This window comes from Halichoeres trimaculatus, unplaced genomic scaffold (assembly GCF_033239565.1).
Source record: "Halichoeres trimaculatus isolate MK-OKI-2021-1 unplaced genomic scaffold, fHalTri1.1 fHalTri1_scaffold_3, whole genome shotgun sequence".
Lineage (NCBI taxonomy): Eukaryota > Metazoa > Chordata > Actinopteri > Labriformes > Labridae > Halichoeres > Halichoeres trimaculatus.
Window position 1 is genome coordinate 30,031,071 of NW_027437181.1, and position 12,699 is coordinate 30,043,769.

Sequence of the window (12,699 nt, forward strand, 5' to 3'; positions counted from 1 at the left end):
TGGAGCCTATCTCAGCTGTCATCTACAACCCGGACAGGTCAGCAGCTATCACAGACCCAGCATGTAGAGACAAGCAACCATCCACACACACATTCACACGTAAGTGCCAGTTAGAGTGACCAGTTGACCTAACAGACATTTCTTTCGACTGGAAGGAAGACAGTGTACCCAGAGAAAACCCACATATGCTCGGGGGGAGAACATGCCCTCTTAATATGACGCAACAGCACCAACCACTGCACCACCAAGCAGCCCTTACAGTGAATCACAGACCTGATTACCATCTGACATCTTCTAAAGCCTCTTTGTTCTCTCTGTGTTCATGATAAACCAATGTCATGTGTGGCTCCTTGTTTTTTGACCTGGGTCAGTTGTTCTGTTTGGTGAAAACGTTACACACAGTACTGAAAACTATGAATGAATACACTCCTGCAGAGGGCACACAGGGTCTCAGCAGCCTCCCTCCATCACTGGCAGGGAACACTGTGTCCAGCTGTGGAAGTAAAAGCAGCCTTCTGGTTTTCATGCTCGGCTAATGTTTGCCTGATGAAAACACATGCCAAAATGTTAAAATACATATTCAAAACTTTCTCTGCAGTACATTTATATTTTGGTTAGAGGAATATGAAAGTGTGGTTCCTCTTGTATTCACTCAGATCTTCTGTGGAAAAGTCTTCAATATGATCAATAAATGTGAAAAACTGGGGATGGCAGGTTGTGCTTTTCATTAGATTGTGGTAGAACATGTTGCATTTGCAAAGTCCATGTCCTCATTTCACTTTTTCACATACTGTACACGATCTAGAACATCTTGTTTGGCACGACAAGTTTTTCCTCCACTTCTTTTAGAAATAAGAAATTATACAGTTGAGGAAAAAAAAAGGAAGTGAACACTAAGTTAAGTAAAAAGGGGCAAAATTGTGGTAACACTTTTCTAAATCTCTCTCCCTGATTGGCTGGTGAGGAGTAGACCCTGCATTCCTCAGCGTTTTGCTGCAGCACTTTTTCCACTCTGGTCATTCCCTGCACACACTCAAAGTTCACCAAGTGCTGCCTGCGACTTGAACAGATTGGAGGACTGATCTGCGGCTGGACTGGAATCATTGGAAACATGTTTGCCTCAGCTGTGATAGTCTTCACGTTGTGTTTCTGCTCTCTGAATCCTGCTTTTGGACAGGTAAGTGAGCGCAGTGTCACAGGCTCATAAAAAATACTTTAAGAGTTACAGCTACTGTGGGATGTCTCTGCAGATATGAGGTCAATTAAGGGAAAAGCTGTTTTTTTACTGAACTGGTAAATTGATTAAAAAAATCTTCCTTATATGTAACATGTATGGCTCCAGAGCCAAAAAAAAACTTTCAAATGTCTCTTTAGCATGCTTTTAGGAGTATGTCTGTATACATTTAAGGTTTTTCTTGTGTTAGGGCATTTTTCAAAGACAACCAGCATATTTATGATTCAATAAGGCTGCAAGTGTGATAGTTTCAGTCTGGAATGTAAAGGTTTATATTATTAAAAAAGTTGCTTTACAGCGTTTAAATATTCAGTTCACATGAAATAAAAAGGACCAATCTGGTAAGATTAAACAGAAAGGTATGAAAATGTTTGTTTCCTGCACACCTCCTACACATCCTGTTAACAGCAGCAGCCAAGTGAAATGTAGCTTAGCAGGGACAGAAAGAGGCCTTTGACAGCTGCACTATAAACACCAGCCAACCTCTGGCTGACTGAAGTCTGTCCAAACTCCAGCCCAAATCAGAAAGGTGTTTTCAACAAATATTGACTCTGGTTACATAACTCCGGCAGGACCAAAACACTAATTGGTTGTCTGAGAGACATACATCTGAGGACATGGCAGACAGAATTAATGTAGCTGTTGAATGAAGGTGGGGATGAAAAACAAGTCAGTACCCCTCCTTAACTCCAGCCAACAGGGAGGAAGGACATGATGTCCATGATCAGAGTGATTGAATTTTACTCAGAGAAATGAGAAAATGCATCGCCTATAATGCTTGTTATTGAACTTGTGTTTATTCAGTCCCTCTCATAATGTTGCATAACCTGATAATCAAGACTTTAATCCTTCACATGGCGTCACACCCAGAAACCACATTACAAGGCTGGTCAGCAGGTTACCCTCAGAGGGTGTTTCTGTTTTCATGACTGGTTACAGTATGAAGCTTTGAAAGGAGGAGGGTCCCACACAGACTTAGAGTGGCCAAACATAATCTGATGTTAATGCGTAAAACAGCCCAGCCTCTGTGCTGCTCCATCTGCACAGAAACATTTGTTTACCTGCAGGAGAGAGGTTTGGTGTTTTCATGTGTTAGTTACAAACGTGATAGTGTTTCACACCCTTTGATTCAAGAATCAGTTTGCACAGCTGAGCATGGCGAAGGTTTGACTGATGGAAGAGTGATCCCAGATATTCTCATGTGTTTCATATGAGACATGTTTTCTTCATTAAAATTCACAAATGTGTGTTTAAAAAGTAAGACGAAGCATGCAGAATTAAAATGTGAGGTTTCCTGGGTCCTGGTGTGAAACATTACAATTAGATGTATGGACGCAATGACTATACGGTAATCATATTGAATGTTAGATTAACTCTACTTGCTCATCAAATAACTATACTTCAAATAACAAAAAGCTTTTGACTAGTTTGGGATTTTTGTATGCTTGTGATCAAAAGTCATTCGAGAAGTCATTTAATATTAGTGATCTAGTTTATGGTCCCGTGGGCCTGTTTTCATGTGAAAAAATGTTTAATTTCCACTGTCTCATAAATTACTTTTCTGTGCTTCATGTCCAACCCCAGCTTAAGGCTGTCGCCTCTTTGGGAGGGTATTCAAAACAAACATGCCCCTGTTCCAACATTTTTAAAATATATTGCTGGAAATGAATTTAAAATGAGCATTGCAAAACAAGATTTTCAGTTTCATCATGATAACCTGAGTTTGTGGTATTTTCAATTATACATAGATTGTAAGTGATTTACAAATCATCAAACTCAAACCTTCTTGACGTTCATTTGAATAGCAAAGAGCAGATCTTTACCTCATCACTCAAAAAAGGTTGGAAAAAAACAAAACAAAACAATGAGTGTCAGGATGTGAGGGCAGAAAGAATGGACGCTTGCACTGACAGTTACAGACGGACTGATGTGGTAAAGATTTTTATGCATTAAGGTGAACAGGCAATGGTAAAATGAGAAAATAACAAAAAAGAAATGAAAAGAGCTTTATATATGTGTTGTAAGGTTTTCAATTAAAGTGGGCATATTTGGACAGGTGGGCAGATTAAGCCAGGTATCTGTATGGCCAATCATGGCTTGGTAGGGGTTCATGGCTGGTCAAAAGACAAAGACCAAAACACCTGTAGGTGACATGGGGAACTCCTGGACCTTGGAAATTAAGAATTTTTCTGGGTTGTTGGACCAGGGAGAAAGACTGTGATAAAATCTTTCTTCAAGTAACACATTTGAAACATCCCTGCTGGCTGATCAGGTAGACCATGCAGTCTGGTTATAGGGGATCAGGAGGAGGAATTCAAAAGGTCAGGGAACTATCAAAAGTTGGGAATTTCAATGGTAATACATTGGCTGAGTAAAGATCTTGAAGTCCCGAAAGACGCTGACCAAAAGAGTAGTGCTGTTCCTGAGGATCTGTCAGAGGTTGATGAAGTGGCCAAACCTCTTGATGGCATGAGGGATCAACTTGACTGGTAGCACTCAGGATGGGCAGAAGGTTGGACAGAAAAACAGTAAAAGAAAAAAAAAACTGCTCTAGAGGTTGATTTGGTGATGGGTGAAAAGGCTAAAGATAAAGGCTGGGAGCATGATGAGCAGATCAGAGAAGGACAAGGACAGGGACAAAAAGGCTGAGACTCTGGCAGATATCTTACGGTACCACTGAACATTCCAGCATTTATCCATGCATTTCTTTGCTCTACTGGGTTAGGGTTACTAATTTAATCTTGCTGCAAGTTAACCTGAATGTCTCTTATTCCCCCTCCAAAATCCAAGAACAATTTGTGAAACAGGGACAGGTTTAACACAAACATTGGTTCAGCATGGCCACCCTCTCTGTTTGGTTCCAGGACTGTCCAAGTCGACAGCAGCTACAGGGAACTTTGAAGCAGGTCCAGAAGCTTCTGTCAACATATGAAGCCTCCAACCTGCAAAGTCTGCGCAACCTAAAGAAGAAAATTAACCAGCTGCAGAGTGCAACAGGGAAGCAGACCACAAAAGCCACCAACAGTAAGACAAACCCTCTGAGGATGAATTCAAATGTTAGACCCATATCTGCCGGTCTCTCTGCATCACCTTCTACTTTACCAACAGGTACCTGCCCAAAACTGGAAGCACCCCTCAACGGGAGGAAACTTGGCAAGTCTCACAGTGTGGGCCATGAGGTTCACTTCCTGTGTGACCCTGGTTATGAGCTTGTAGGATCAGAGAGCAGGGTTTGTCAGGATGGCCTGACATGGAGCGGCCAGCAGCCTTCCTGCCAAGGTGAGCCCTGATCTTCTGCCTCCTCCTCGTCATTATCCTGTCCACTTCTGATCCTGTTATCTAACCCTCTGATCACATTCTGCAGCCCTGTCATCATCCTCTTTGTTAGCATCCTATCTTCTGCTCTCCATTGCCATTCCTCTTTTTGTGCTGAGTGCATGTCACCAACATTTTTCCATGCAGAGATACATTTCAGATGATCATATTTCCTCTTTATGTACCTCAGCTGTTGCCCAAAGAGTTCAATGAATGCTGTGATACGTGATATGCCAAACTCTTCTGACAGCTCGCTGACTTAAAGATAACAGCTCAAAGGCTGTTTGATCAGGAGAGGGCTTTATGTAAACTTTGGCTGCCCATTACATTAAGTCATGTTGCCCCAACTCCTTCTCTGTCATGTTCACTTATCTCAGGGCATCAAAGGGTCTAAGTATTTTCTTTTGTCCACATCTTTCTCATTGTCTCTTAGACATCAATGAGTGTGCGTGCTCTCCCTGTCTGAATGGAGGAACATGTGTGGATGAAACCAACAAGTTCTCTTGTATCTGTGCAAAAGGCTGGGTTGGAGGAACATGTGAGACTCCAGTGCAACCAAGTAAGTCTAAAACACACACCCATCAGAGAAGTTGCTTTCTTTAGAAAGAAGCTTGGATGACAACAAAGGTTAAAGTTGCTTATTGGGAGGCAACACATGCAATAAATTGTGAGTTGAGCCAGTGTCCAAATCCTGAGCTGATATCAACGCCTCCTTGCCATGGCATTGATAGAAGTGATGGACTACCAAGTGCCTTCTCCCTCAGACACCAATGCATGTGCCTGCTCTCCATGCCTGAATGGTGGGACATGTTTGGCTGAAGGGGACAAGTTCTCTTGTATATGTACCAAAAGCTGGACCGGAGAAACCTGTCACAGCAGAGTGTCACCAAGTAAGTACTTGCAACTGGATAGCATACAACTTGTTATCGCAGTGCTGCTTTCATTATTATGGATTTATAGGGCTTGAAAGGGTCAAAGTCATGCAAGTCAGTTTATGGCAGTTGCATTGGCTTGTTGTTTTGCAAGCCAATGCAAACAAGAACATCATGCAACACAGTGTCTTCTCCCTCAGACACCAATGCATGTGAGTGTTCTCCATGCCTGAACGGTGGGACATGTCTGGATGATGGGAAGGACTTCTCTTGTCTCTGTGCCAAAGGCTGGGATGGAGATATCTGTCAGAACACTCTGCCATCAAGTAAGTAGGCATAGCACACAATCTTTAACATGGTGACTCTGAGTCCAACCAGCTTCTATTTGCTGAGTGCCAACCTCCACCTTCTTCATCTGTCCTTTCCTGCTTCTCTTTAGAAGCAGAATGGCACAAAAATACCTTAAAAACAAAACATCAAGATGCAAGTCAAGCTTTCAAAGATGTATCCTAGTATGGAGTCATGTAATATAGTCAGTGGTTTGTCTTTCCATGCAACAAAGTGTCCTCTTCCTTAGACACCAGCGCATGTGAGTGCTCTCCATGCCTGAATGGTGGGACATGTGTGGCTGAAGGGAACAAGTTTTCTTGTGTATGTACCAAAGGCTGGACTGGACCCACCTGTCAGAGCTGGGTGTCACCAAGTAAGTGCTTAAAACTTCACAACTAGATAAAAGCTAGTTTGAAAATGTTGCTAAACTTTTTGGATCTCACAAACAATACTCAATCTTTTGCAGTCGAAGGTATACAACAGCATTTCTTCTAAATAGCTATTTAACTTTTAACTCATTGGATGCCGGACTGTAAAAAAAAAAAAAATGGACGTCATCTTGCTCGACTCAAAGTGAGGTCGACACTGCTCCCCCTGGTGGCTGGCTGCATTATGGGTCAAATAATTTGGCTCTCCAGTCATTCCAGATGGGCTGTGGGCTTTCAAAAATTAATACACTTCGTAGAAATGTTTCTCATGACCGATTATTGTGGTGATTTGAAGATAATATTTGGCTGCCTTGTGTTCAAGTCTTCTTTTTTCTGAGTTTTGTTTTCATGAGTAATAAGAGGTTAAAAATGAGGCTTTATGTCACGTGTAACGATGATTGACATCTGCCGTTCTTGTGTATTTTTTCAGGGATTGTAAAATGGGTCAGGAGGGAGAGTCAAGAAGAGATTAGACTCTAGAAAGAACATAATAATTAGTATTATTTTTGTCATCCAACTCCATGAAGATTTTCCCAGACTCCCGCACAGTCTCTACTGCGCAGGCTCTGGCTGCCAATGGCTGCGCCTGTGACGGGGTTATTTTGGCTTCAAAACCACACAATGGTCAATGGCAGAGCCAGGCTTTCTACTCTATATAAAGTCTATGGTTTCGCCAAAAACACCTGTTTTTGACCAAAAACAGAGAAAACGAGCTTTTATTATCTTTTAGTGCTTGTCGCTAAAACTCCACCCTTAGATCCTCTCCATGATCTCCGTCATCTTTTCACAGGATTGTGACACATACTCTGTTCGAGTGTAAGCTGCCCGAACTTGTCCCACTTGCAACGTTTCACCATTGTCCCTTTGTCATCCCACGTTTTCTTCTTACAATCTATGCTGATCTTTCATTCAAAGAAAGTGCCACTGCCACCTTTAAGGTTCAGTTCATCATCACTCTATTTTACAAGCCTGATATTTATGGACAAGCTTCACCAGACCGCCACCCAGCCAGCCCTGTTGATAAACCTAATTGATGTCCACCGGCAGCCAGTGAGTTAATATGAGCCAAAGGCTGGGCTGGAAACCCACCAAAATGCTCTATCAACAAGCACTAGGCCAAACATATGGAGAAAACATCTGTGTCAGAGACAAAGCTTGAGATACCTCGGGTATGGATCTCTGGTTGGAACAAGGTTTTGGTAATATACTATTAGATGAGTCATTGACCAAAAATACTAAGCATAAATTAATTCCTCAGATCAAATTCATTTCAGTTTGCTTCACGGGGCCAATTTGAGGACTGGTTTATCTTGTTCATACAAGCTGGTGCAACATGCTACCAAGTGCCTTCTCCTGCAGACAGCAGTGCCTGTGAGTGCTTTCCATGCCTCCATGGTGGTACATGTGTTGATGAAGGGAACGAGTTCTCTTGTGTATGTACTGGAGGCTGGACTGGAGCCACCTGTGAGAAACATCCAACAGCTGGTAAGCATTACAAACCACCCGTCCAAACCACATGGTGCAAAAATGCAGTTTTACTTTTAGAACATGGGATATGAAGCTTGGCCTACAGCATTACATTTGATTTACTGAAAACACTGGCTAAAAGCTTTGCTGCCAAGTACATTGAAACTATGTCAAAAGTCTTTCAGTGGACTTGTGGTTATATTGGCCCCTTGGTGGTATTTCATGCCAATACAACTGAGTCCAACTCACTGTAAAGATGCTTCTCCTTCAGACAACAAAGAATGTGAGTGCTCTCCATGCCTCAACGGTGGGACATGTGTGGATGATGGGAAGAACTTCTTCTGTCTCTGTCCCAAAGGCTGGGATGGAGAAACCTGTGAAACCCCCAAGCCAACAAGTTAGTGCAAAACCCTTCTCACATGCAACAAGTACACATCTGTCTGAAGCATTGTGTTGCTTGAAATACCTGGGTTATAGAGCTTAAGTTCCAAAAAAAAAAAAAAAGTCATGGTTGCACTTAGAAACACTAAGCAAAGGCATCAGGATTTAAAACAGCACTGTGACAATCAACTCCAGCACCCGTACCTTAGCTGCATGACACTACCACTCTTTCTTGAAGTAACACTTCAAGCAATTATATTGGTTGTTGGTTTTTAATGCCAGTACAAAGTGTTGCAACATGCTACCAGGTTTCTTCTTTCCCAGACACCAGTGCATGTGAGTGCTCTCCATGCCTCAATGGTGGAACATGTGTGAATGAAGGGAACAGGTTCTCCTGTGTATGTACCACAGGGTGGGGAGGAGCTACCTGTCAGAACTCTTTAACAGGTAAGTACAACAAACAATCCACCCATACTGAATGTGTCAAAGATATGGTTTGGAGCTTTGACTACAACATTAAAGACTGGACACTGCTGTAGTGAAAACCCTGGCAAAGAACTTCATGAAAAGTCAAATCTCTTTCAGTATGCTTGAGATGGTTATATTGGCTGTTTGTCTTGCATGCCAATACAACCAAGTGCAACTTACTGCAAAGATCCCTCTTCCTCAGACACTAGAGCATGTGAGTGCTCTCCGTGCCTGAATGGTGGGACATGTGTGGATGAAGGGATGAAGTTTTCTTGCGTATGTGACAGAGGCTGGGAAGGAGAAACCTGTGAGAACCGTGTCAGCATAGGTGAGTATTAAAAGCTTCTCCGTCAGACCACACACATTTTGGTCATTGAACTCCATGTACCTGTGGTATAAAGCTTGAGAAACAACAAGGAACTTGGTGGAATATTCTTTGGAGGGGCCGTAAAGAAAAAAAAATGAAGTATTCCAACATTGAAAAGCATTTTTTAAGGTAGCACCAAAACCCCTCCAGTTCACTTAATGTTAAAGTAATGTTTTCTTCTGATGAATCTCATCCTGCTTTGTTCAACATCCATTTTATCACAAACTGTGTAGAAAAAAGGTTCAGTCTGCTGCATGTGTTATCATTCACCTACCATCCAACAGTAGATGCAGAAATTAAAAATGACTGTACCAGGAGTATTTTTCTTTGTCTTGTTTGCTTCTGTGAGTCAATAAAAGAAAGCATTATTTAATCCAGTCTGTTTCATAACCAGATAAGAGTCAAGTGACTCTGCTGTTACTGACTTAATTTTTTTTCCCCTCAGACAACAATGCATGTGCATGCTCTCCGTGCCTGAACGGTGGGACATGTGTGGATGAAGGGAAGAAGTTCTCGTGTCTCTGTGCTAAAGGCTGGGCTGGAGCTACCTGCCAGAACCCTTTGCCAAAATGTGAGTGTACACCTTCTTAGACCACACAAATATTTTGATGTCATACCTGAGATACTTTTTTTTTCCATCAAGTTGTTGCAAAATGTAATACTGTGGGTCTTAATGAATTCCAGGCTGAGGTCCAGGATGAAGATGATAAAGGGATAGAGGTCTCAAACAGCAACTGTATTTTTTATTTTTGCAGAGGATTTGACAGTAATATGTGCAGGATGAAAATATTGGAGAAAAAGCAGTGAGTTATAGTGCATAACCTGTATAATGCTTTTTTGAGGTTGGTCCAGTCAGGGTGAGAATTTATGCAGGGGTGGCATGAAATATTTATACACTCACAAATGAGTACCCTTGATTTATTGTTTTCCTCTGCTAGTCATTCATCTACAAGTCTTAACGTGTCCAGATGCTTCTTTCCTGTTCATTTATTTGCCTTTAAAAAGTAACTAGGGCTGCAGAATGATTATCTTTTATTGCCATCATTGGTATGGCTGTTGGTAATTATTTATTAACTGCAAATGTTTAAAATCCTCTAAACATATCTTTAAAGGAATTTCTTTCTGAAATGGTTGTAAACAAATATGCCATCTTTATGCAAATGTGAGTCTATTATTATTACAAACTGACCTCCATTTAACGCTGCTTAGTGAGGATAATTGGTTTTGCGTGAGGTCAGTCAAGGGTCATAATAAAAGGTGTGTGTATGCATTAATTGCCTGGTGTTAAATTTTCAGTAAAATTATTCTGCATATCTGCATTATCGTCTGAATAGTAACACAACTAAGGAGCAGCATTTAAAAGGTTTATTTAATTTTAAAGACATAGATTCAAAATTTTTGTCCATCTCACACCCTGAAAAGCAATCGCAGCAGAACCTGCTGTAACACAGTGCAGGTACTTCTTTTAACACAGGTCCAGCCTCTGACAAAGTGAAAAAAGCCAATCACAGTTCAGGGATTTGGAGGGGAACCAAGGGCAGCAAATCAGTCTTCAAAACAGGGACTTTGCCCCCTCTGGGAATCCCTCTTGATCTGTTTACACCAACAAGGAGAGTAACTTGAAACACTATGCGCATTCAATGGCTCAGTGGATTAATTTTAGATCCTCCAGGCAGACACAGCTTCTACAAAGAAAGTCATTGCACCAAGAAATGAAAGCATCTTCTACAACTTCTCATTTTCCTCTGTTCTGTCCCCCATGCTCAGTTTTTGTCATCATGACAAACACCTCTGCAGCCTCGAACGCTGCTGCTGCTGCAACCTTACCCGCCACCACCACAGGGCCCTACGTCCGTCCATCACGCTGTACGATAACGCAGGGGACCACCCACTGCACCTGTGAGCCAGGATACACCATCTCTGGCAGGGACAGCAACACCTGCACTGGTAAACACAACACCTGGTACTGAAACACATGTTCATGTTTAATGTCTCAGTGAAGAGAGTTAACTGTGTGTGCACTGATCACTTCAGACATAGATGAATGTGAGCTGTTCCATAATGGCCAGGGTGGGAGACTGTGTTTGCACGCTTGTGTTAACACACCTGGAGGGTACCGCTGTTCCTGTCCTGCTGGATACAATTCAACCAAAGATGGACGCAGCTGCAAAGGTGTGTGCCGGCTCTTACTTTTATTTTTGCATACAACCCTGTGATAAAAACTCAAAACAAGAATAAACTCTTGGGATTTTGACTTATTTAGTCCCAGACCCTGGATATGACTTTAAATATGATCACAACAATGTTTCCAATTGTCAAAAATGAGAATTTAATTTGTATGCAGTACTTGCTGACTTGTTGCTGTTTTAATATTTCTGCCCAGACATTGATGAATGTGCCACCAGACAGAACAACTGCACAAAGGAGCAGATGTGCGTTAATACGTATGGAGGTTTCCAGTGTGTCCGAGTGGAGTGCCCCAAAATCGCTCATGCCACATATGTCAAGACTTCCCCCATGTAAGAAAAACCTTCAGTGGTTAAAAAAATCTTTAAATCAGAGTTTATCTTTTTAATTTAGAAGCACAAAAGGAAAAAGTCTGAGGAAAATGAAAAACTTTTTCATACTCACATATTAACTCTCATCTCTGTCCCTCCTCTTTTCTTTGATTTCCAGGCGCTGTGAGCGTAACCCCTGTCCAGTGGACAACAAGGCGTGCTCTCAGACCCCAAACTCCTTCTCCTACCATTACCTGGCTGTGGTCTCTAATCTGTCAGCTCCTCGCGTCATGTTCAGAGTCTCAGCCCTGCGTCCCACGGGTGACACACTTCGCTTCTCCCTCCTGGGGGGAAAGCTCACCCGGCGCCACTTCACAGTCCAGCGCTCAGACCGGCAGACCGGTCAGCTGATGCTGGTGAGCCCCGTGCAGGGCCCCGCCACTTTGGAGGCAGAAGTGGAGATGAGCGAGCTGGAGAGGGGGGTCCAGCTGGGGAGGTTCATCACCAGAGTTACGATGTTTGTCTCTCAGTATGACTTTTAGAGGATGATAACGGGAACATGATGATGTCTTATCATGATGAAGGAATAAATTCCTGATTTGCACGATACTATGTTATAATTGTAGGTTGTGTTCTGCCGGGGCTTTCACAGAAAGGCTGTAGTCCTGAAGATCATGTCTCAGTTCATCCATACCTGTGTGTGTTTTGCATGAGGAAGAAACAAAAGAAGACAAAAGGGAAAACTACAAAAGGGAAAATTGAACATTTAGACAAACCATTTATCAGAACAACAGCTACTTTCATAATCATCCTGTTTTGTTTACATGGGGTTAGATTTACTGGACATGTAATCATGATGCATGAAGATTTGTGCAATATATCATTTCTTTCTTGTACTCTAGTTTCAGTGAAGCTGTGCTATCAATGCCACCTGTTCAATCATTAAAAAACTTAAACCCTGAATTTTTTTTTTTTTTTTATTTCCAAACGTGAAAAAATTCAAAACATTTTATCTAAGTTTGAGTCATCAGATTTATCAGAAATTGTGCTGTCATCTTTAATACAGCAGGGCCACACTTTCATACAGTTCAGAAATAACCTGAAATCTTGAATCTGAGAAACAAACACTTGTGTCACATGCACTCTGGAGGTATTTCTGCAGCTAGCACAAGGCAATGTGTTACCTCTTTCCCACAACATCTGCTTATTTCTTTTTTGCTGTTTCACAATGTTCTGAAGAAGAAATTGCACTTTAGTGGAGAACGTGGCAAAGTGCAGACGAGCTGGAGGAAAACAGGATGACTTCAGTTTGATTGTCCAGAAGTTTGGAGCCATTGCA

At 41.9% G+C, this 12,699-nt stretch overlaps 1 protein-coding gene across 1 annotated transcript; it reads left to right on the forward strand.

Annotated features, from left to right (window-relative positions):
* The first annotated feature begins 1,025 nt into the window (after positions 1 to 1,025).
* On the forward strand, positions 1,026 to 12,313 carry LOC141787957 (uncharacterized). Its single transcript, XM_074666718.1, has 16 exons — positions 1,026 to 1,177; positions 4,099 to 4,258; positions 4,343 to 4,513; positions 4,983 to 5,108; positions 5,314 to 5,439; positions 5,622 to 5,747; positions 5,999 to 6,124; positions 7,539 to 7,664; positions 7,918 to 8,043; positions 8,352 to 8,474; positions 8,698 to 8,823; positions 9,308 to 9,433; positions 10,630 to 10,809; positions 10,897 to 11,034; positions 11,246 to 11,381; positions 11,539 to 12,313. The coding sequence occupies exons 1-16, from the start codon at positions 1,112 to 1,114 to the stop codon at positions 11,900 to 11,902; spliced, it is 2,346 nt and encodes a 781-aa protein (XP_074522819.1). The 5' UTR covers positions 1,026 to 1,111; the 3' UTR covers positions 11,903 to 12,313.
* Positions 12,314 to 12,699: the final 386 nt, after the last annotated feature.